This window comes from Toxorhynchites rutilus, chromosome 2, assembly GCF_029784135.1.
Source record: "Toxorhynchites rutilus septentrionalis strain SRP chromosome 2, ASM2978413v1, whole genome shotgun sequence".
Classification (NCBI taxonomy): Eukaryota; Metazoa; Arthropoda; class Insecta; order Diptera; family Culicidae; genus Toxorhynchites; species Toxorhynchites rutilus.
In genome coordinates this window covers 325,490,157-325,513,485 of record NC_073745.1, presented here as the reverse complement: position 1 = coordinate 325,513,485, position 23,329 = coordinate 325,490,157, and the positions used below count along the sequence as shown (strand labels likewise).

The 23,329-nt window shown below is 39.6% G+C and overlaps 1 protein-coding gene and 1 non-coding gene across 2 annotated transcripts; one reads left to right on the top strand and one right to left on the bottom strand.

Annotated features, from left to right (window-relative positions):
• The first annotated feature begins 8,283 nt into the window (after positions 1–8,283).
• On the top strand, positions 8,284–11,468 carry LOC129765464 (protein PAT1 homolog 1-like). The gene is made up of 3 exons (XM_055765819.1): positions 8,284–8,393; positions 8,469–9,090; positions 9,146–11,468. The coding sequence occupies exons 2-3, from the start codon at positions 8,697–8,699 to the stop codon at positions 10,999–11,001; spliced, it is 2,250 nt and encodes a 749-aa protein (XP_055621794.1). The 5' UTR covers positions 8,284–8,393; positions 8,469–8,696; the 3' UTR covers positions 11,002–11,468.
• A 206-nt stretch (positions 11,469–11,674) lies between these two features.
• Positions 11,675–11,770, bottom strand: Trnay-gua (transfer RNA tyrosine (anticodon GUA)). Its single transcript has 2 exons — positions 11,734–11,770; positions 11,675–11,710 (listed from the first exon to the last, which is right to left on the bottom strand). It is a non-coding gene; the product is annotated as a tRNA-Tyr (tRNA).
• Between the last annotated feature and the right edge of the window lie 11,559 nt (positions 11,771–23,329).

Genomic DNA, 23,329 nt, shown 5'->3' with positions numbered 1-23,329 from the left:
CTAATTGAAGTCTAATCTCGTCTATTCTATTGTACACACGTTTCGGACTATAAAAGTACATCATTGAAGCTAAGATATTCAAACGTCTATCAAAATCGAAATAACTTTTGAAGTCTATTCCTGCAGAACACTGGAGCATACCACCCGATTCTACTTAACTGTTCTATTCATCTATTGTCAAGTTGAATTCATATACTGTTCGAGAGAAAATAATGACGAAAGCAAAGGAAGTGTCATGTTTTATACTCAGACAGGGTGGGATGTATACCCGATATTCTTTTCATTATATTCGTAGCTCAGCCTGACTTTTTACATTGGGTTTCCAAGCGGGCGCGCTTCTATACATACGGAAACGGATGATTTCAATAAACTGTTTTCAAAGCTACTTTTAAGCTATTGAAACAATTTCTCGAGTCAATAAATAACAATCATATAACTCTTGAACATATTATCTTTTGTATGAAATGATTATCATACCACTGCGTTGATCCAAAGCAGAATAATTAACGCTTAAAGTAGAAATGGATTCCTCCTTGGAATTACACAGCAAAAATATTGCCCACAATTAGGGTGGGTTTAGACTAGTGATATATTCGTGTGAAGAAATATGATGAGATTTATAGAAATCGCATCAACCGTTTACACTAGTGTGAATTTCTATGATGAATATATTCATATTTTCGCTGAGTGGAGGCGATCTGGCGTAGTGGTAACATCCATGCCTCTCACGCTAAAGGTCACGAGTTCAATTCTCACTCCCGACATTCTTCCAAAAATGGAAGTAAAAAGTGACGAACCAGCCAAATGAGTTGAAAATCACTATAATACAGATAAAAAAAAAAAAAATATTTTCGCTGAATTTATTCACCTGAAGTAGAACTGCATCCAACTTCAGTGATTTCTCACCAGTGAGAAATTCGCCAGCGTTTACATAAGCCTGAATGTATTCTATACATTCTATACATATATACCTCGAAGAAGTTTAATATATATATATATTCTCACCCGTTTACATCTATTTTTCGGGTGAAGAAATCCATCTATAGCTATCTTCCTAATGTAAACCCGCCATTAGAAATGACAATCGGTTGCGGATTCGTAAACAAATGATTTTCAATGTGAGTTCTTTGATATGATGAAATATCCACTACACCACATCAAACATGTCGTATTTTTCACACCAAATCCATCTGTATCGAGTTGTCATCGATATCTCGGTTTTCTCTTAATGCTCCGTTCGGTCCAACTGCAGAAAAGAAATGGAATTGGAAAAGAAGAGCATAATGCATAGGCGTCTGAGTGCGACCGTCCGCATCTCACATCGTAATGCAATTGAATGGATTTGCGTGCGAGTTTCTATACGGTTTCAATAACCTTTTTTCAAAACAATTTTAAAACCTTCGAAACAAGTTTCTGGTTCAATAATTAACAATCATATAACTCTTGGACATTTTGTCTTTCGAATGAAATGATTATCATACCATTCCGTTCCGCCGGGAAAGAGGTATTAACGTTCAAAACCTTGCACTTCAGCGTTACTCTCTCGTTTTAGATACTTTGAACTTACACCCCGGTACAGAAATGAAAGATGTAATACTACGTCATAAACCCGGAGATGATAGCTTCGGTCTTTTTACGAACACAGAAAATATTCGGGCGGTTTCCGAATCATCAAACATCATGCATGATAGCGCAGGAGCACAATCCATAGATTTGAAGCTGTTTGAACAGTATTAAACATCCAATCTCAAAACCTGAATTAGTACGGATGGTATCCCTATGCATTCTATGTAAAAACAGGAAGTGGGTTATATCTATGGTATAACCGCGAGGGTGGCGTAGGACTATCGTTGATTTAGAGATCATTTGTTTGAAGTTGAATCTGAATTCATTCTGAATGAATGAATATTTGGAGAACTTCGGAAACGAGAGCGTTACATTGGAGGCACAAGGTTTTATGCATCCAATATTGGATACGGAAATATCCTACTGATGGGGAAGAATAATCTTCAGAAGCTATCCTGTTAATTACGATTGATTGAAAAATCACAAAACCAAATGTATTTGGTCACAGTGTTACATGGATAGAAAACATTAAAATAAACTCTTTCATATGAATGTAATTTTAAATTCCCAGAGGAAATGGCAGATTATTTTCAGTAACGATTAGATATTTCCACATTTTCCTCGATACTGGAAGCCCACCAGGGGTTAATGCTAACTCGATAACCATCTGTTAATAGCACTTGATTGAAACATATTTGGTCACAGTGTTACATGGATAGAAAACATTCAAATAAACTCTTTCACATGAATGTATTTTTAAATTCCTAGAGGAACTGACAGATTATTTTCCGGATCTTTCTCGATGCTGAACGGCATCCAAACGGAAAGAATTCCGTGCGTGTATGTGTATGTGTAGCGGCTGCTTCGATGGTCACCTTCTCTTCTCCTGAAGGATCGGCTTCTCTGTGTTCCCTCACAGTTTCAAACAAACTGCTTGCGTTTCAGGGCAGATCTCGATCCTTCGCCGTCCAGCACCCTCAGCAACGATGTTGTTTTGTCGATTTCCTCACGAAAAATGAATGCGTCTCACCACCAGAATATCGCTTAAGTATGCTTTTTGTGCGTGATTGAATCGAGAGAAGGCGTGGTTTACGATGGCAATTTGGAAGGCAAACTAGAGGGGAATGAACTCTCTGAGCTCGGAACTTTCGGCGACTGAGCAATAATCGATTGCGGGCGCATACAATATTGGATACGGAAATATCCTACTGATGGGGAAGAATAATCTTCAGAAGCTATCCTGTTAATTGCGATTAATTGAAAAATCACAAAACCAAATGTATTTGGTCACAGTGTTACATGGATAGAAAACATCAAAATAAACTCTTTCACATAAATGTATTTTTAAATTCCCAGAGGAACTGGCAGATTATTTTCCGGATCTTTCTCGATGCTGAATGGCATCCAAACGGAAAGAATTCCGCGCGTGTATGTGTGTGTGTGTGTAGCGGCTGCTTCGAGATCTTCCCGGGGAACCGTTTGTGGCATCACTCTCCTCATGATGGATTCCCTTCTGGCACAAACAGGCTGTTGGTGACACCGTTCATCCGCGCTTTCATGATAAATGAAGAGTTTCACCACAACAGCGACAACATGCTCCAATCGCTGTTCAATTAGAACTGAGTGGATTTCCGAGCGGCGCTCGCTTATATACCGATTGGTGATTTCAATAGCCTATTTTGAAAGCAAATTTAAGACTATTGAAACAAGTTTTTGGATCAGAAAGTAATAAGTATAGAACGCGTAGACATTTTATCTTTCGAATGAAGTGTTTATCATACCATTTCGTTCAGTTGTTTAGGAGCTATTAACACTCAAAATCTCGGTCTCCGGCGTAACGCTTTCGTTTTCGAAACTTTGATTTTACACCCCGGTATAGAAATGAAAGACGTAGTCCTACGTCAAAAAAGAAATACCTTTTGGTACTTACGTATTAACGCCACCGGAGCCGAAATACAATAGATAGCAATTTTATTGTTCGCATGGGCACTCAGTTATCTTATTGTCGTTGCGTTTGTGGATGCAGTTTTTCGTACTGAAATTTGTTCTGACATCAATTGATCTAATAAGGATAAGGAACCGATGCGAGCCCAAGCCGCCGAGGTGACGCTATCCGAATTGGCCGTCGACCCGCGATCGGAATCGGTGGCCTCTCGCAAGCCCTTAGTTTCATCGATTGTCCGGTTGTTAAATCGTATAACTTTTGCACATGCTAGGTATGTATTTCGCCTCCAATTATGACTACGATTTAATGTTTGCTGGGATACACGCAAAAGTGGAGGGGATTTACGTATATGCCATATTTTATATGAATATGAAGCCGTATATAACGAGATACGATGCTTTTTACACTGATATGTGATTTGACCCGACAATTATGTATAAAGTGAACATAATTTGCCTATATAATACTTCATATCGCGATACTGGGATGATCGTTATACCGATATATGACTTGATCCATCAATGATATGGAAAATCGTGTTTTTGCATGTTATACGATTTCGGATGCACATTATGCATCATTTGATTGAAATTTTATACGGTTGTAAATTGTTATGAATTTATGTGCGTCCTAGCATGTGCAAAAGTTACACGATTTAATGTTTGCTGGGCGGTGAATTCATACGTAAATACTGCAAAACCCAAATACGCATTTTTATAGAACTAAAAATTACCAAACAATGCAAACAACAAGGCAACTACAGTACAAAAGATAAGTGATTGTTTGTGATTAATGTAAGAAAAATTTTGATTAAAAACTATGGATGATTTATATCTATTATATAATCGCAAGGTTGACGTAGGACTGCTGTTGGTTTAGCAATCATTTGTGTTTCCTCAATTAGTAATAATCGCACTCCGGATGTTCCTAATTGGGTACGACATGTTTGCGGCGCAGAGCTATCTTTTATGTGTATTGATTAAATTAGTGAATAAAAGAAACGAATTCAATTGCAAACAACTCCCAATCTGTATTGGGAAAACGTTATCGCAGCAAAAAATCATCAACATTTTCCCTAATCATCAAAAAGAAGTTCAGTGAGCTGGCGATATGAAGGGATACTTCCTATGCAGTCTTGAACAACCGTGTCAAAGCGATGCATTTGTACCCGCTTTTGTAGACCGCGTAGCAAAACGAATTCCGGAGTGTAAAAATAAATGGGGGTATGAAAGTACTGCTGACTTACATGTATCTGCAATGCCGATTATCACAACTTCTTGGTTCCGGAGTTACAGAAAATGCAAACGAGTACAAAAGTATCCGATGCTTGCATCTATTTTGCCAAGCCGATTTCACCAGGCTCCATTGTTTTGAAGTCTGTGTTAGGAAAACATTCCAATTTGCAAAAACGCAAGCGAATACAAAATTATCCGCTGCTTGTATCTATTTTGCCATGCCGATTTCCCCAGACTCCATGGTTTTGAAATCTGTGTTAAGGAAACATTCCGAATTGCAGAAACGCAAGCGAGCGCAAAAGTATCCGCTGCTAGCATCTGTTTTACAATCCCGATTTCCCCAGGCTCCATGGTTTTGAAGTCTGTGTTAGGGAAATATCCATTCATTCCAGCGATCATACCACAATCGTTGCGCAATCATAACTGAGTGGATTTCCGAGCGGCACTCGCTTACATACCGATTGGTGTGATTTCAATAGCCTGTTTTGAAAGCAATTTTAGGGCTATTGAAACAAGTTTTTGGATCAAAAAGTAACAAGCATATAACGCGTAGACATTTTATGTTCCGAATGAAGTGTTTATCATACCATTTTGTTTAGTTGTTTAGGAGCTATTAACGCTCAAAATCTCGTTCTCCAGCGTAACGATTTCGTTTTCGAAACTTTGAACTTACACCCCAGTATAGAAATGAAAGGCGTAGTCCTACGTCAAAAATGATAATAAATTCAAAACTAAAAATTTTAGCTTTGGTGAAATTAGCCATTTTTTTTTGAGAAATGTAAAAAGAATTTATTGCCATCTGGATTGCACTGATAAGTTCTCACTGCAGCGTGGCATCAGCGTGGCTTGGGGGGGGTGTGTGACGCTTACGATTAATCGTATGTGTTCTTACCGATGTGTTCACACCAGGCTTACGAGCCGTGAGCGTGATTTGTGCGTGTTGTTGGCGTGCAAACGAAAACACTTCACGTCGGCGATATTTGTACTTCTCCGCTTCTAGCTTGCATATGCTTGTATGGTGTAGTGATATAATTTTTAACTGCGTGCATGCGGGAGAAGGGTTGCCGAATGTCGAAACATGCCTTCATTTTGATTTTATTGACGTATGATTACGTCTTTCGGCAACATATTGGGGTACAAATTGAAAATAGAAAATCGAGCACATCGTGAATTGTCCAATTTCAAACGCTTATTGCTCAGTCATTTCATGATGGATTGAAGAAATTTTTGCGTCAATCGATTTCGGCACTCCATAACAATTTTTTATGTTAAAGAAAATAATATATGTCATGAAACTAACTATCGAACAATTGAAAAATCTCAACCCCTATCCTAACGGAAATTCCCACTTCTGATTGGTCGAAATTGACGACACATGAGGCAGGTCCCTAACAGAGACATCAAAACCAAGCTGCCTTGGGGAAATCGGCATTGCGAATACATGAAAGTAGAGGGAACTTTTGTTCCTACCGAAATGCATTCCTAACAGAGAAATCGAAACCAAGCTGCCTTGGGAAAATCGGTATTGCAAATACATGAAAGTAGAGGGAGCTTTTGTTCCTACCGAAATGTGTTTCCTAACAGAGACATTAAAACCAAATCATCATCGAAGAGTTCAACGATGTAATTCTTCAAACATATCCAAAATCAACAGATAGTCTAACGGTATCCTACGTCAACTATGCGGTCGTCTCTCGGACACAACCCTCCTGTGACTTTTTTATTTCCATTTCATTCACTACGAAGATATTCAATTTTGTTATCAAACGATATATCAAAATAAAGAACTAAGAAAGAACCCGTATCATTAAAGGCGAATTGTGTGCAAGAATGTGGCTAATCTCATTGTGGGAAAAATCCGAGCGGCGAGTAGAATCGAGATAACAACATTTTAGTCGGTCAATTGTTTATTTGTTTTGCTTTCTCCACTGTTTGTATTTTAAGCAAATAAATTCCCGTATAATACTACACGTAATATACTATGAAATCTTCTCTATTTTTGTTGCATTCACATTTTCGATATGGTGTAAAAACATAACTTGACACCCCTGTATGCGGGACTGGAGAAAAGTGGAACTAGTTTGTTATTGTTTTCATTCATGATGTGGCAGACGCACAATACCAATAGAAATCTTCTGAATCTGCGTCGCCGAATGCATGTTCTGAAACCCTTTTTGCTTGACTCAAAATATGTTTTTTATTGTCGATGTTTTGACCCGGATACGTTCAACGGTACTGGAATATTTCAAAACAAAACCAAATGTCATTCTTTCTTACACACACATTGATAATTTTGATAAAACACGCCGTAGACACGCCGCTGGCACGGAGCAATGTGAGTGAATTAAAATTTGGTGGCGAGAAGTAAACACGCCCCGTTCAAGCAACGTTGACGCCTCACTGCGGTAAGAACAGGGCCTAAACGTTACTGTTAATGTGCGATTCACATAGCACGTTACGGAGAAGAACGTCTACGTTCGTTAAACTTCTCCACCAGTTCACACATGCAGTCAATGCTTCCACCAGCACCGTCACGTCAAATGCCAAACGAATGATTCAATTAATTTTATTCATGGTGTCGCCACCTACAACAATTTTGAATTGCAATGCACTCTTTCAAATCAGCATGCCTAAAATCAGTTTCGAATTTTGGAAAATTCAATGAGAATTATTGAATTCAATTATTTAAATGCTTAAACCCCGTAGTCGGACCCTTATTCAACAATAATAATAAATAGAATAATTCTCTCAACTAGTCGCGAATGATTTTCACTCCGGAGCTAAGCTAAGAGATATGTTGGCATAAAAAGTACAGTAAGTTACTTATAATGCGACATGCTGAGGCACCACTCAGTGTCGCATTGGAGTCGATTTTGACCAGTAATTGGACATTCGCGACTGGTGGCGACTTTCAATGTGGGGCCATAATTTGGGCCCCGAAATCAATATTTACAAAAATGTCCAATTAGAGGTAAAAATGTCTAATTAAACGTGTTGCATCACAGATCGGTTAAATTAGCTTAATGTCGATTTAGATGTAAATTACTGTACAACCAAATCAAAACAAAAGCCGAGACACAAAGCCCAGACAAAAACCAAACGAGCCGTCCGTCTCCGTCAATTATTCTTTTCTACAAATCCTGCCGGTCGTTTTCGTTGAACGTGTGCTGACGGGTCGTTACGTTGCTGGTGTATGTGAATGTTTTCATGGGAATTGCATGGTAGAATCATTGACGTATCATGACGTGACGGGACGTGAACGTGACGTGTATGTTGTATGTGAATCGCACTTAATTCGATCAAAGTGGATCGGATTTCTGAAATCATTATCAGGCAATACAATCCCGTTTATATGCATATTATTTCCACAAATGAAGTTCCAAAAATCATCACCATATAAAGATTTGATACAACAGGATGGTTTGTGAAGTAATCTGAAAAAAAATTACTTCGATATAGGAAGCATTTTAATTAAGCGTAAAGATGTAAATGACAGAACATCATGTCGAGCGATCTGGCACCACTGGTGCTGTCACTGCAGTGCCTCCGAGCAAACGTCACAGAATTGATTGTTCCATTTCGTCATTAATTGTTTTTCTACCTGTAATTGTTCTGTTAATTCACGTTTTGGCTTACATTTTCCTCAGGTTAGCTCAAATTTTCAGTCAAATTATACTATTCCCGTTATGGAGTTCATTTGAGTTGTGTATTTTTGCTTCCAGCTGCTGAGCCGCAGCGTAAATTTGCAACCAAAGTGCCAAAAGGTTCCAAATCAGCGCTGCTCTTGCTGGCTGGCTGGCAGGCAGAAGTCGCGAATTGTCAGTTTGCTGCTTTTCAGCGAGGGCTAAAACAACAACGACGACGAGAAGGACGTGTGTGTAAACAAGACCGCAATTTGTCCGCGCTGTTGGTCCACGCAACCAGCTTCACCATCGCTCGCTGGCACAATAATGACGGACGCGTTTTTTGGCTTCGATGCGACGCTTCCGGTGGAGGATGACGGAGGCGGAGGAATCGGTGGTGCTCGGCATGAGGATGACTCCGAGGAGGAGTACGATGCGCTGAATGAGGAAACTTTCGGACAGGCCCGGGAAGGTGACTGGGAGGGAATGCATGAGAATTTGGTACGGCTGGATCAGCGGGAGGGTGGTGACGGGGATTCGGGTGCGGATTCGGATCTGGATTTCAATTTTTCCAGCGTGAGAATTGATAATCTGGAGCTGAACGATGACAATGAGTCGGAGGCGAGACTGCAGCTGGATCCCAGCGTGTGGACAATGCCTAGCAAGCCGGAAACGCCGAGACCGCAACCACCTCAAGCTGCCCAACGAATGGCTGGACCAGGTAAGTGAAATTCTATGATCGCGATGAGAGGGATGATTGAAATTGTATATTTTAGGAACATCTTTTGGTGGACTTCCAAATTTCGCAATGTCCAATCCCGGTCAAATGCGGATGTGTTCGGTGGAGGAAATTGAACAAAACATGTTGAAACAGCAAGTTCAGGTGCAGAATCATCACCCGTTGCCACCACTGCATCCGCCACGACAGCAGGACGGTCTCCAGCAGCAATATCTTCAGAATATTACACGTCCTCGTCCTCCACCCGGATTTCCTACTCCGCCCGGAATGAATCAACCGCCGCCTGGATTAAATCAGCTTCCGATTCCGGTTAATTTTCCGCCTCCAATGAATATGATTCCGCCGCCACTTCATCTGCTCCAGACGAATATTCCGCCACCAGGCAACGGGCTTCAGCCTCCGATGTTCCCATTGAATGTGCCTCCGCCTAACTTTCACGAGCAGAATCATGCCAATTTCAACCAGCGGCTGGTGAAGGAGATCCAACAGAACCATCCGATGTTAAATCAGCATCGTCAACACCATCAGCAGAATCGCTATCAGCACAATAATCGCCAGAATTACCATCAACAACATAATCGGTACCAGAATGGGAAATTGAATCGATACGGAGAGTTTGATGAGTACGCAAATCTGATGAGCGAACGGAACAAGCAGTGGCTGCTGGGAATTCAGTTATCACAGTTGAATAAGGACACTCCATATTATAACGATTATTATTTCTGCGTGTTCCGAGATAGAAAGGAACGCCAGAAGGGAAACTCTGAACGGGAGAGCAAAGCGCACAAGGACAATACGTTTTACCATCCGTTTACGCAGCAAATGCTCCAACGCAACGGACTGATTGGACGGGAGCGTCGAAACTCGGAGAAGAGTCAAGATATAAAGGAAGTCCCTGCGCGGAACTACACCCCGTTGCAGTTCGAGAATTCACTCGGAAAGCTACAGTGTGGAAGTGTAACCGCACCGAGGAAGATTATCGATCAGGACGTCGTGGCGGACACGAGTGCGAACTGCGGAGCGGCAGTCAATTCCGAGGTTCTGTCCCAAAGAAAATCGCGCCAGATATTGTTGCACATCGAGAGCTTGTACATGGTTCTGCTGAAGCTGGAAGATTTAAATAATCCGCTGGCAATCGAGGCGAAACAGTTGCTGAAGGAGAAGAGAGAACGCGAGCGCTTAATGGCCTTGGAACGGGGACAATCGGTTGACGAGTTGAATAATCTGACAGCAACCGGTACTGAGCTAGCGCATGAGCCGGAGGAAACATTCGAAGCACTGTTGGAAAAGTTAACGCATGGATTAACTCCAGACGGGGTTCTTTTAGTGCTTTCCGCCAGGAAAGGGAAGCTCCTGTTGACACGCATCCAGGCCGTACTGAAGGACCATCCATTGCGGTGGAATCTCTGGTGCACCATTCTGTCCTCGTTGGTTCTGCTACCGAAACGGGAGCGTGACGATCCGGAGCACTTACTGAGTCCACTGTTTGCCCAGTTTGAGAAGCACGTTAAATACTCGACCGTGCCGGATCTTCTGCTTCTGCTGGACACTTTTCTTAACTCTGACAAATTGCTTCCGCTCGTTCCCAAGTGTAAATTTCTTCTGACGACGGTCCTTACCCTGATAGGACAAATGGAACACTTCCACTGCGACGGGACCCCATCATCATCATCAGGCCTAACTCCGGACGCGGCCGACCGATGGAAGGCCTTCCTGGGGGAACTGTCCAAGGCCGTCACCAGTGTCGGTGTGGTGGGACCCCAGAAAGTGCTGCTCAAACTTGACGCCGACTGCAAGATTGTACAAACGCTGCGGGAACACTTCCAGCGACATCCGACACTGAACCTGGAATTGAAACTGTTGGCACTCGTTTCGGTCGGGGGCAAAAAGTAATTGGATGACGACGGCAACTCCTCGGAGTGTGGGGAAGGGTGGTGTAGGTATCGATTTTGTTTTCTTTTTACTCTGCTATGCTTCTTTTTTATTTTTCATCATGTAAAAATTTCGAAAGTTACTTATTGTGCGATACGAAAAGAGAGACAATGCTTAGGATGGCAAAAGTAGACATTTTTTGGACTGAAAACATACTTTCAGTGTGGTTAGGTAGAACAAAACAAACAATTATAAAATAACCTTCTTTTTACTACTTGGACACAACTCGAATTTCGCAGTGCTAAGGAACCGCTTCGAATTGGGGGCATTTTATAATGAATACTGATATATGTTTAGGTATTCTCCCTTCTTTTTGTAACAGTTTTAGGTTTTAGCCAACTACAAGCAAAAAGTTAATTTTAATCATTATCATATATATTTTATGACCGTAAGCATATCCAACAAACATTAAAATGGTATCAACTTAATCGCAAAGGCTTGATGATTATATCCGAAAGCAGATCCGGCCGTTTTGATGCAGTTCTGTCTCAATTTATCACAGTTTGTATACCCAGTTAAGGAGAGGCTTTTTAGACGCCAGTTACGTTATCCCACTAATCGGTACTCATCGGGAGGTGTGAAATTAATATTCAAAACCGAAGAGAAACAAAAACAAAGGATCGTGGAAAAAAAATCCTTCGAGCCGGATTTGAACCAGCGACCTATGGATAACTATTTATACAGAAGTTCGTTCTACAGTCCACCGCTCTACCAACTGAGCTATCGAAGGTAATGAAGAATGAGCGATAGAAGATAATTATAAACCTACTTCGTGAAAAAGGTGTTTCAGTTTTCCTTTTTCACCTGTTTATAATTAAGAAGCACTTTTAGGGGGATTTATGCGGGAAAATGCGCTTTTATAAATCGAATTCTTATCGTTTTTCTTATCTTCAGTGTTTGGAAATCTGTAAATGGATGCTTCAATTGCCAAATCGATTAACTCCATAAAACAAGAAGCTGAGAAAAATCATAAAATATCAAATGTTGTTTTTTAAAATTCATTTCAAATTACAAATTGGAAAATACAATGTAGAATGTAATACTGCAAACGCATATTTGATCTAACGATTACAGGTCGGACTCGACTATATACAGACTGGATTATATACAGTTTTGGACTCGATTATATACAGCTTGGATTTTTTTTTATATATTTCAAAAATGACTTATTTCGAGAAGAAATGTAACCTTTCAACGTTAAGGTGTAATTTAAGTGGCTATTACATGTACAGTAGGGTAAAAATCGTGATTTTTGAAGATTTTGCTTGAAATTTCACCAGAAATTGTTTATATCGATATTGCAGCCAAATTAAGAACGATAAGCGGACCTTACACGATCAACTTTATTGACAATATGATGACATTTGAGAGCATAATGACAGCTGAACATGGCCGACGACGCAGATATCCGGATTTTCTGATTTTCGAGCATCAATATCGTGACATTTCATATGGATGCATATGGAGGCATGACGTTTTACCTCACGGACTTCCAGACTGAGTTGCCAGATATGCAAGCGCACATTTAATTTTTGTTAGTCTTTTTTGCGATTGCAATTAAAATTTATAAACTACTGAAATTGTAGGAATCATAAATGGAAGCTTTTGGTTTGGAAAACCGATACTTTGAATAGCAAAATACGGTACTTTTCACGATACAAATCAAAACTTCAAAGTAAGTGGTTGAAACTTAACAACGTTTTAGGAATGTTTTAACGTTGAACTCGGTCATTCTTTGCGCTAGTGAGCGGGTTGTGTGTTTCTTCACACTCCGCTATAAAATTTGGAGAATGAGAAGATCTGGGAAAATCACAGATGAAAAAACATCATGTGTTAATTCAAGCTACAGTAGAATCCCGATTATCCGCGGAATAGTCGGGCAAACTCATCGCGATTAGCGAAAATCGCGGATGACCCATTAAAAGACAAAAAAATGAAACACGAAAAGAAATGTTTCAACATAAAAACTATGTTCTATCAATACTGAAATCAATCAACTATCCATCTATAAGGTCGTGTACACCAGTGGCTAAATAATGTAAAAGCCATGACTGTGAGGGATGCACGTGAGAGCTCGGAATGGGAAATAATTATTACACCAATTAATTCACTGACTTCAAACACGTTTATTTTCCGTTTCAGCGATACACCTATCACACCTTGTCTCTAGCGAAGCTTCTTCAATTCTGTCCGTTTTTTCCTCACATCTACACTCTAGTCTATTATGTATTCTCTCCTCTCTCAACTTTCCTAAACTAGGGATGCGTCATCTGATGTGTAAGGGACAAGACATTAATTGTTTTTAGTCGAGGGGTAATACATATATCAAGACCCTACAATGACCACAACAAAAGAGCATGGGCCTACCACTCACTAACAAATTCCGGAAATGCCTATTGATTTACTATGGAACTCGCAGTCACGAATAATCCGTAGGGCGGATCACCCGCTCGCGGATAATCGGGGTTCTACTGTCATAGTCTCATTTATGGAATAAAAACATTTGCTTGCAGATAAAATAACTTGCATATGTTTTCGCAAACTAAAATAATCTGGCATCTCTGAAACTGAAAGGAACAGTCTGTATTTGTGAATCGAGTATTATGATGTATTTTTGAGAAGAAAAACCGAATTCAAAAGTGTAAATAATGAATGAAAATTAACTTTTACGAATCAAATTGGTATTCTATGTGAATACAAATCACTTTTTTTCAGCAAGTGGTGAGAAAATCCCATACAAAAATTATGTCTGAAATTGACGTTATATTATAATAATACATTTTAGTAGGAATATCTGAAAATTCAGGGGAAATAGGTTAAGTTAAGGTTAGGACTACGCGCTTCAACTAATTAAATAATACCAAGTAGATATTTTCATTCAAATTTTACCAATTGAAAATTGCCTTTTAGCCTTCTAATCTGATAGAGAATAGTTTGGATCCCAAAATCAAATTTCGCCAGTAGCCATCGCGGATATTTTCGTTGTTTCGGGTTGAGGGCGATATTGACCGTGTAAGGTGGAAAAATATTGATTGAGGTTAGATCAGATGTTGAAAGCCTAGCTGTCACGATATTGAAGACACTTATTGTCAATCCGGTTGATCGTGTAAGGTGCCCAATAGAACTTGGGTGTCAAAGAACAAATTGTAGAGCGGTTAAAAAGCTTCAATTCAGTTGATAAAAACTATGGATGGGCTACACCTATGATATAACCGCAATGTTAACGTAGGACTGCCGTTGGCTTAGTAATCATTTGTGTTTTTTCAATTAGCAATAATCGAATGTTCCTCATTGGGTACGATATCGCCGCTGCGCAGAGCTATCTCTTGTATGTATTGATTAAATAATTGATTAATCTAGTGCAAACAAATCGCAATTTAGGTCAATTCATGCATTATGGTAGTGGTTATCGCAGCAAATAGTTATCAACATTTTGCCTAATCATCAAACGGTGTGCGTAGAAGTTCAGTGAGCTGGCGACATGTAGGGGCGTGCAGTCTTGAGTAACCGAGCCAAAACGTTGCATTTGTACCCGCTTTTGTAGACCGTGTTAGCAAAACGCATTCCGGAGTGTAAAATGCATGAGGGTATAAAAAGTACTGCTGAGATCTGGAATGCCGATTTTCCCAACTTATTGGTTTCGGAATCTATGTTGGGAAAACACATTCCGGTTTGCAAAAGCGCAAACGAGTACAAAAGTACCCGCTGCTTATATCTATTTTACAATGGCGATTTCCTCAGGCTCCATGGTTTTGAGGTCTGTGTTAGGGAAACATCCATTCATTCCTGCGATAGTACCTCAATCGTTGCGCAATCATAACTGAGTGGATTTCCGAGCGACACTCGCTTTTATACCGATTGGTGTGATTTCAATAGCCAGTTTTGAAAACAATTTTAAGATTATTGAAACAAATTTCAGGATCGAAAGTAACAAGCATAGAACTCGTAGACATTTTATGTTCCGAATAAAGTGTTTATCATACCATTTTGTTCAGTTGTTTAGGAGTTATTAACACTCAAAATATCGTTCTCCGGCGTAACGCTTTCGTTATCGAAACTTTGAACTTACACCCCCAGTATGGAAATGGAAGACGTAGTCCTACGTCAAAACAATCTAGTTTAATATAATTTTTTAGGATGAAATTAATCATAACACATTGAAAAATTACTAACTTTTGAAGTTTTCACTTTTTTAATGTTATTAAAATCCATTTAGATGTTCCAATACTATAACCTGTACTAAATTTTCTCATCTTTCAAATGAACGCTACAGAATCGTCTTCTGTAGCGTACTTTGTAATGTAGAGCCAGTTTGAGGCAACATAGTCCGGAACAAAAAAGAAAATTCTATAACTCTGTCATTGTTGAAATTCGAACATATGCGTAAAATGATTTTTTTTTTCATTAAATATGATCGTCTATCACCTTCTGAAAGAATTTGGATAAATTTATTTTTTTCATGTGAGAAAGGTGTTTTCTGACTTTAAGGGAATAAATCAAAAATCAAATTCCGCTTTTATATTCAAAAAAACAAAAAATACATGCAAAAAAAGGGAATTTTTTTTGACTCTACTATATACAGCATATACAGTGAAAAGAAATCAGAAACTGTATATAATCGAGTCCGCGCTGCATAGAAAGTATAAGAAGAAATAGACTTGGAGTATTTGTTATTATTACTACATTTTTTTCGTGATTAGGGGAGTTAATCGATTTAGCAAGTGGAAGCCAATTATTAATTAAAATTCAGTCTTTGAATAATTTTTTATTACAAAGGGCCTGCCCGGGTAAGGGAGTAAAAGTGCCCCCAAACCAAATCACTAGCTGTATGGCAAATATTGTATAGGATATGAAATACGACATTTTGACGGTTTATTTGAACCACATAGGATCTATAGTGAAAAACGTACTTTTTCGTTTATTTCACGTCTTCCTCAAAAGCTTCGAGATAAAAATTTGAAAAAAATACTGAATGTGCATCTTACTTCGTTGTATCAAGAAAAATTATCAAAAAAAAAATCATCAAAAATTTAAGGACTTAAAAAAAATATTGAAGTTTTGAAACAAATTTTTTGGGATTTAGAGATTCAGTACTACTCTAATTCATATTTAAATGTGTTCCTACGGCTTTTCTAGATATGTGTGATTTTTTTCAGTGTTGCGCGGCAAGTACGGAAAAGTTCATTCGCTCATTTCTCCACACCTATTTATAAATCACTCTTGTATCTGCTTGGAATAATAATGGCAAAGAGAATGCAGCAAGCAATCGTGAGATTGCACAATGAGTCATTCTGCACTCCCCGACCATCTCCATTCGGGACAGAGAGTGAACATAACAAAACAAAGAGTGGAAAACAACATTCAATACATGAAAACTCCTTTGGAAGAATCGCACGAAACAAAATAACGAGTGAATTAGAATAGACTCAATCTGCGTGTATGTATGATTTAATTTTTCCTTCTACTCTCTTCCTTGTCAGCATTCAAGTGCATTTATTATCGGCAATGCACATGAATCTACATTCTCGCACACCAATAACTTGCGTTAATATGGTCTTTTGCGTTGGATTAGATCATTCCATGCTAGAAACAAAAAAATTGCATTACAATAGTGCACAGGAAACAACTCGATTTCAACTATCTACCTATATTTTACTACCGCGATCGAGGCTCAATGATTGGCTTTCGCTGGCTCAGGCGAAAGTTTCCAATTTGATTCTATCACCATCTAACGTCATTCCGAGAGGCAAATGAGAGAATGCAAAATTCTCTGAGAATAGATGAGCGGAATCGAGACAGTATTTTTCCGTTGACCTCGAGAATAAACTTTGAGAAGATGATAGGTGAATGTTTTCTGTCTCAAATAAAGTGAGGCATAAACGGAGAATAGAAGGGTGAGTTTTATCTGTGAATGAGTGATGTTGAACGAATTTCGATACGATTTTGCCCATACCTGTTGCGCGGCACAAAAATATTTTTTTTATATTTCCAAAGAGTCTGGCTGAGTAAGGGAGTAAAAAGTCCCCCAAACCAAATCACCAGCTGTATGGAAAAAAAATGTATAGGGTACTAGATAAAACATTTTGGCAGTTGAACCATATATTTGAGTCCTTATATGGTACACCATAGGATCTATGGTGAAAAATGCAATTTTTCGTTTTTTCACGCCATTCTCAATAGCTTTGAGAAAAAAAATATGAAAAAAAAATACTGAAGGTATATCCTACTTATATGTATCGATCTATGTATGTATCGTGTATCGGTTTTTATATACTACTTGCTGACCCGGCAAACTTCGTCTCGCCCAAAATTTATTTTTCGTTGTCACATCCACGTTCTCTTATAAAGCGCACGTTAATGGGTTCAATCGCAAAAATATTCATTGATTGATCTTTTAATTTACCCTGTAATATTATCTCTTACTATAAAATTCCTAATACTTCTACCAAAACTCGTCATTATAAAATCAGATTATTTTCAGACACAATTCTCGTTCAAGATTTTTCAACCACTTGCAAATAACATGTTTCTCCGTTGCATGGAATAAATGTTTAATATAGAAAATATGATAGAATAAAGACAGCCCTAAATCGGATAATTCCATTCTAGAGTTTTGCTCTTATCAACACATTCGGAGATCCATTTTAATTTACAGGGTTTTCCAACTTTAAATTCCGAAAGTAAATTGAAATAAAACACACTTAGAATTCGAATTTCGATGAAACTTTTATTTCAAATTAAAGTTTGGTTTATGCCATTATGTGTGAAATACAACATCATTCAAATGTCCACCTAGGGCTTCCTCGCACACCTTGATCCGGAACAGGTAATTTTCGATGACTTTTCAGCACATATGGGGCGGTATCTCGGTCATAACTTCACGAATGTTGTCTTTCGAATGTTCAACAGTTTGCGGAGAGTTGGCATAGACACGGTCTTTCGCATAACCCAAAAAAAAAAGTCTAGCGGGTTCAAATCGCATGATCTGGACGGCCAATTGGCATCACCAAAACGCGAAATTATGCGTCCCTCAAATTTCGTACGCAATATGGCCATGTTCGGTCGTGTTGTGTGGCACGTGGCGCCGTCCTGCTGAAACCACATGTCATCCGTATCCATATCTTCAATTTGTTGCAAAAAAAAAATCGGTTAACAAGCGGCCATAGCGCTCACCATTCACAGTTACCGTCTCGCCGTCCTCATTTTCAAAGAAATACGGCCCGATAACTCCACCAGACCATAATGTGCACCAAACAGTGACTTTTGGCGGATGCAATGGCCTCTCAACAATCACGTGTGGATTTTCTGAGCCCCATATACGAAAATTTTGGGTGTTCACATAGCCATTCACATTGCATTGAACTGACGCTATGGTGAAGCAGGTGTTAAGATTGTGCACCAAAAATGATTTGGGGAATAGCAAGTTATTGAATAAATTACAATAAGTTATTAATTTATTTGGGTTCACGTGCCAGTTTCAAAACTCTCTTCAACTAGGATTGCATTTGCGCTAATCTTGATCATAATGAAGCAGTGCTATTTTTTTTCCAGGTCGTTGAGATTAACAGAAAGAGTTTATTTCGTTTATTTTGTCACCAAGAAAGTAAATGCCGTTCTGGAATTTTGTATGTGATTTGGTTTCGCTTGCAAGTAGCAAAACTTTCTCCACTAAGGATGATAACTGCGCTTATCTCGAGCATGTATTGTTCTTCGAGGACTAGAATGAAACATCAAACAATAATCGTCAAATGATTCCACAAGAAAAAAAAAGACGGGTGGGTAATGTCGGGGACATAACCGAAGTGACGTAGGACTATACAAAGGGGACAGCTTTTGTAAAATATATATTTTAAATATATTGTTTTATTATCTTCTCCTACGTGAATACCTACCTATCTACCTGAAAAACGGATTAGTTTACTGTTTACTCTTTATGAATATGTTGATGGTTCTGAAAAGAACCTTTGGTGTTGTGTTTTTGTTATCACTCGATATTCCCATCTTGTTCGGTTAAACCTTCCTGTTTAGCTATTGCGTTTGCCACTCGCCACAGCTTTCACAGTTGGAAAATTTCTTCCCATCCAGCTTGTGACATATTGTTCAGTAAATTACATTTAATGCGACGTGCCGGAGAAACACTTTGCCACTCACTGAAACTAATTGTTGCCTTGATGAGCGCCGAACCGAAGCTGCTCTGTTCTTGATGCGGGTTTTCTAATTGTCGTGAGCAGCTTTGCAAGCCAACTCGACCACTCCGACGGCCGAAAATCTATAATCGCTGTTAGGTATACTGGTGCTCCGGCACCAATCCGTTCGGCCTAGTTACCCTTGCGGAGCAATCAGTGAATGCGACCAACAGGGAACTGGAGACCTGCACGGTTCGAGTGAGACTTTGCCTTTCCCTTAACTTGTCCTTCTTTGTTACGTTCACGATGCCGATGCCGTACAACCACACGGGTTTACGGTTTGAAAGAAAATAAGATATTTTTTTGGGGTCCGCGTGTTTTATACTCTAGCGGTACACACTCACAGGATAGGGACAAATCGGCAGACTCAGCCAGAGGGGCGAGTCCAACGAGACGAACGAATGAGCGTTAAAAGGCAGCGATGGCAAAAAAATACATTCATTACGATTTGTTCGCTCGTTGGATTCACATGCAGGCTAAAAAGGGTCCTTTTAAGGATCACAAATTTATCTTCAATCTAAAGAGTTTATTGTTTTGTTATCACTCGATATCCCCATCTTGTTCGGCTAAACATTCCTGTTTAGCGATTTGTTGCCACTCGTCACAGCTTTCACAGTTGGAAAATTTCTTCCCATCCAGCTTTGTGACATGTTGTACAGTAAATTACATTCAATGCGACGTGCCGAAGCGCCACTCAGTGTCGCATTGGAGGCGATTTTAACCTGTAATTGAACATTTGCGATGACAGTGGTAAAGTGTCGACTTTCAATGTGGGGTCATAATTTGGATCTCTATGTTTACAAAAATGTCCAACTAAATAAGTCGCATTACATGTCCGTCCAATTAGCTAAATGTCGAACTAATTGTAAATTACTGTACTTTCAATCTGGAAACAATTTAAGAATTGGTGAAAATTGAATAATCAGGAAAGTCCCCAACTATCAATAAGCTCAGAACAACTGCCAAATTCACATACTCATCAGATGGCAAACAAATTATGAAAAAATCAATTTGTGTTTTATTAAAGGGTGTGTCACATCAAATTGCATCACGGAAAAAACGGTGTAGAAATTTAATTTTTAGGAATTATAACTTCAGCTTTCGCTTATAATCAGATAAGAGTGTATAGATCATGTTGGCCATGCTTCACTGTCAATTTTTCGTAAATTTGGAAAAATGTCGTCGAACGAAAAAGAGCGTCGTGAATTAATCCTGTGCACTCATTTCGAGAATCCGGAGTTGTCACATCGGGACATCGGTATCGGTGGGAATCGTCCAATCCATGGTCAGCAGAGTACTAAAACGATACTTCGAGAACCTAACCATCGACCGGAAGGTGAAGAACGGCAAAAATGGATGCTCCGTCAGTGAAAAAGATCACAAGCGCGTTGTTAAGCAGTTTAGACGTGATCCGAGAAGTTCGGTCCGGGATGTCACCAATAAGCTGAATTTGTCAAGCTCATTCGTCCATTCGACACCGAAATGCTGACGAAGCCGCATTGCCTGGTAATGGATTCAGCGTTCCGGAGGAGATTCGCAAGCAGAAACTATCCAAGTTTGCCAAAAAGTACATGGTGTGGCAAGCGATCTGCTCTTGCGGAAAGCGGAGCGCCCCCTTCGTGATGACCGGCACGGTAAACGGGCAGGTTTACCTTAAGGAGTGCCTACAGAAGCGCTTACTACCACTATTGAAGCAGCACGAGGGCCCGACCATCTTCTGGCCGGATCTCGCTTCGTGCCACTATTCAAAGAACGTGTTGGAGTGTTACGAAGCCAACGGGGTCACCTTCGTGCCAAAGGAAATGAACCCGCCCAACGCGCCGGAGCTTCGTCCTATAGAGAAATATTGGGCGATTATGAAGCAGGCCCTCCGGAAGAACCCAAAAGTTGTCAAATTGGAGGCGGACTTCAAGAGAAAATGGATTTCTGTTCAAAAAAAACTACAACCTGACGTTGTACAGCACCTTATGGACGGGGTAAAGAGGAAGGTGCGAGCATACGGGCTTGGGCTCGAAGTATGAATAAAAAGAAAATGCCAAAAGTTGTTTAATAGTTTTTATTTTACTGTCTAAAATTTTCAAAAGGATCAGTCTACTGGGCGAATTTCTACAGCGTTTTTTCCGTGATGCAATTTGATGTGACACACCCTTTATTATTTTGGATAATGTTTTAGAAAGCATTGAACTGTATTTCGTAAACTCATTTTTGGAAGGTTTAATGGCCCTGAAAAGCGCCTTGTTTTATGGAATGGTTCCAATTTAGAAAACTTTGTACTCGTGGTTTTGAAAAAAACCATTTCGAACGCCCTCGATGCCGCCTTGTTCTGGATTTGCCACCAAAGCAGTTTGTATAAAGAACAAACTTTTTTCTTCTGCTACCTGATGCCGTTTTGCGATTGCGTTTGCCACTCGCCACTCGCTGCAACTGCCTGTTGTCTTGATGTCCACCGAACCGAATGTGTTCTGTTCTGAATGCGGGTTTTCCTATCGTCGCGAGCAGCTTTGCCAGCTAACTCGATCACTTCGGCGGCCGAAACTATATAACGCCGGCTTGGTGGACTGGTGCACTGGTACTAACGCGCTCGGCCTAGCTACCCTTGCGGGGAACTCCAGATCAACACGGTTCGAGCGGGATTTTGCCTTTCCCTTCACTTTTCCTCTTTTACCATGTCCAGACATGGCTGCTTGGGTTGGTTTGTTGATGTGTTGTGATGCGAACCGATGTGGTGAACAGTTTGAATGAGAATGATCGTTACGGCAGCGGAGCGGGGATTTTTAAGCTTACTGGCTGGCTCGAGAATTACGCATGTGTGAGACTGCGACCAATGTTTCGTTCATTTTTTTCTTTTTCCTTTCCAATCGTGCTTCATTCTATTTCGCTGCTGCTCTGGTTGCCCGTTTTGGTCGGTACGATTTGAGGAGCACAAAATGGACCAATCAAAAATGGGCACATAGTGCATTTTGACAATGCTTGATATTTCACAATTATTCAATTATTTATCTCAAGAAAAATGAAATGTTATTCGTTATGATAGATGCGTAGATATATTTCCTATCAATGGATGCAAAAACTTTTGCGATCTATTGAGAAATGCTCGAGTTATAAGCGTTCCAAATCTTGCATTTTTTCCTACTTGTTCAGTGCCTAGATTTCCATTTCACCCCCCTATATCTTCCGGTTAGACGTAGTCCTACGTCAAAATATATATATGGATAAATTTCCTGTCTAATGATATATATATAATTCGACACAACATATGTCGCAATAACCATTTTGAGTTATATGCGTTTGAAAACTCTTAATAAATCGTTACATTTTTCGTAGAGTGACCCCACTATATAGAAATGAAAGACATAGTCCTATGTCAAAAGTCAATTTTGGGAAAAAGGCGAAAAAATGGATTTTCCGGACCACCCTGAAATGAAATTGGGCACCCAAATGAAAAAATAAAAAAATACGGGTCTAATTTTTTGCGACAAAGAACAAACCTACCACTTTTCACGAAAATCTGAGAACCACTATATCGGATGGACATGGAATAGCTGTATAATTCTATATATCTGTTAAACAGGCATCGATAATAAAAAAGGGTTAGGCGTCGTGCGTAACGCAGTAAGGAGTGGAGGCATGGTCGAAGTTGCGTTACTTACTGTGTATTAGAGATAGGAAATTGCGTTTCGTAGGGGAGGAGGGGGTGCTCCCTTGGCCGAGTGGTTAGCGTCATAACTAACATGCCGGGTGTTCGGGTTCGATTCCCGTTCTGGTCGGGGGAATTTTTCGTCAAAGAAATTTCCTCCGACTTGCACTGTGATCACGCGTATTCTCTAGAGCTTGCCACTAAGAATGCATTCAAGGCGTGTTATTTGGCATAGAAATCTCAACTAAGTACTAATAAAAATGACGCAAGTAATACTACGTTGAGACGGCGAAGTTCCTCTAGGAACGTTAGTGCCATTGAAGAAGAAGAAGAAGAAGAAGAAGGGGAGGAGGGGGTCCAAAATCCGGATTTTTGGCGTTACGTAATTTGTGTACGACGCCTTATGATATCATAATTTTTAAAATTATGTTAAATATAAGTTTTTAAAAATGAACATCGAAAGATA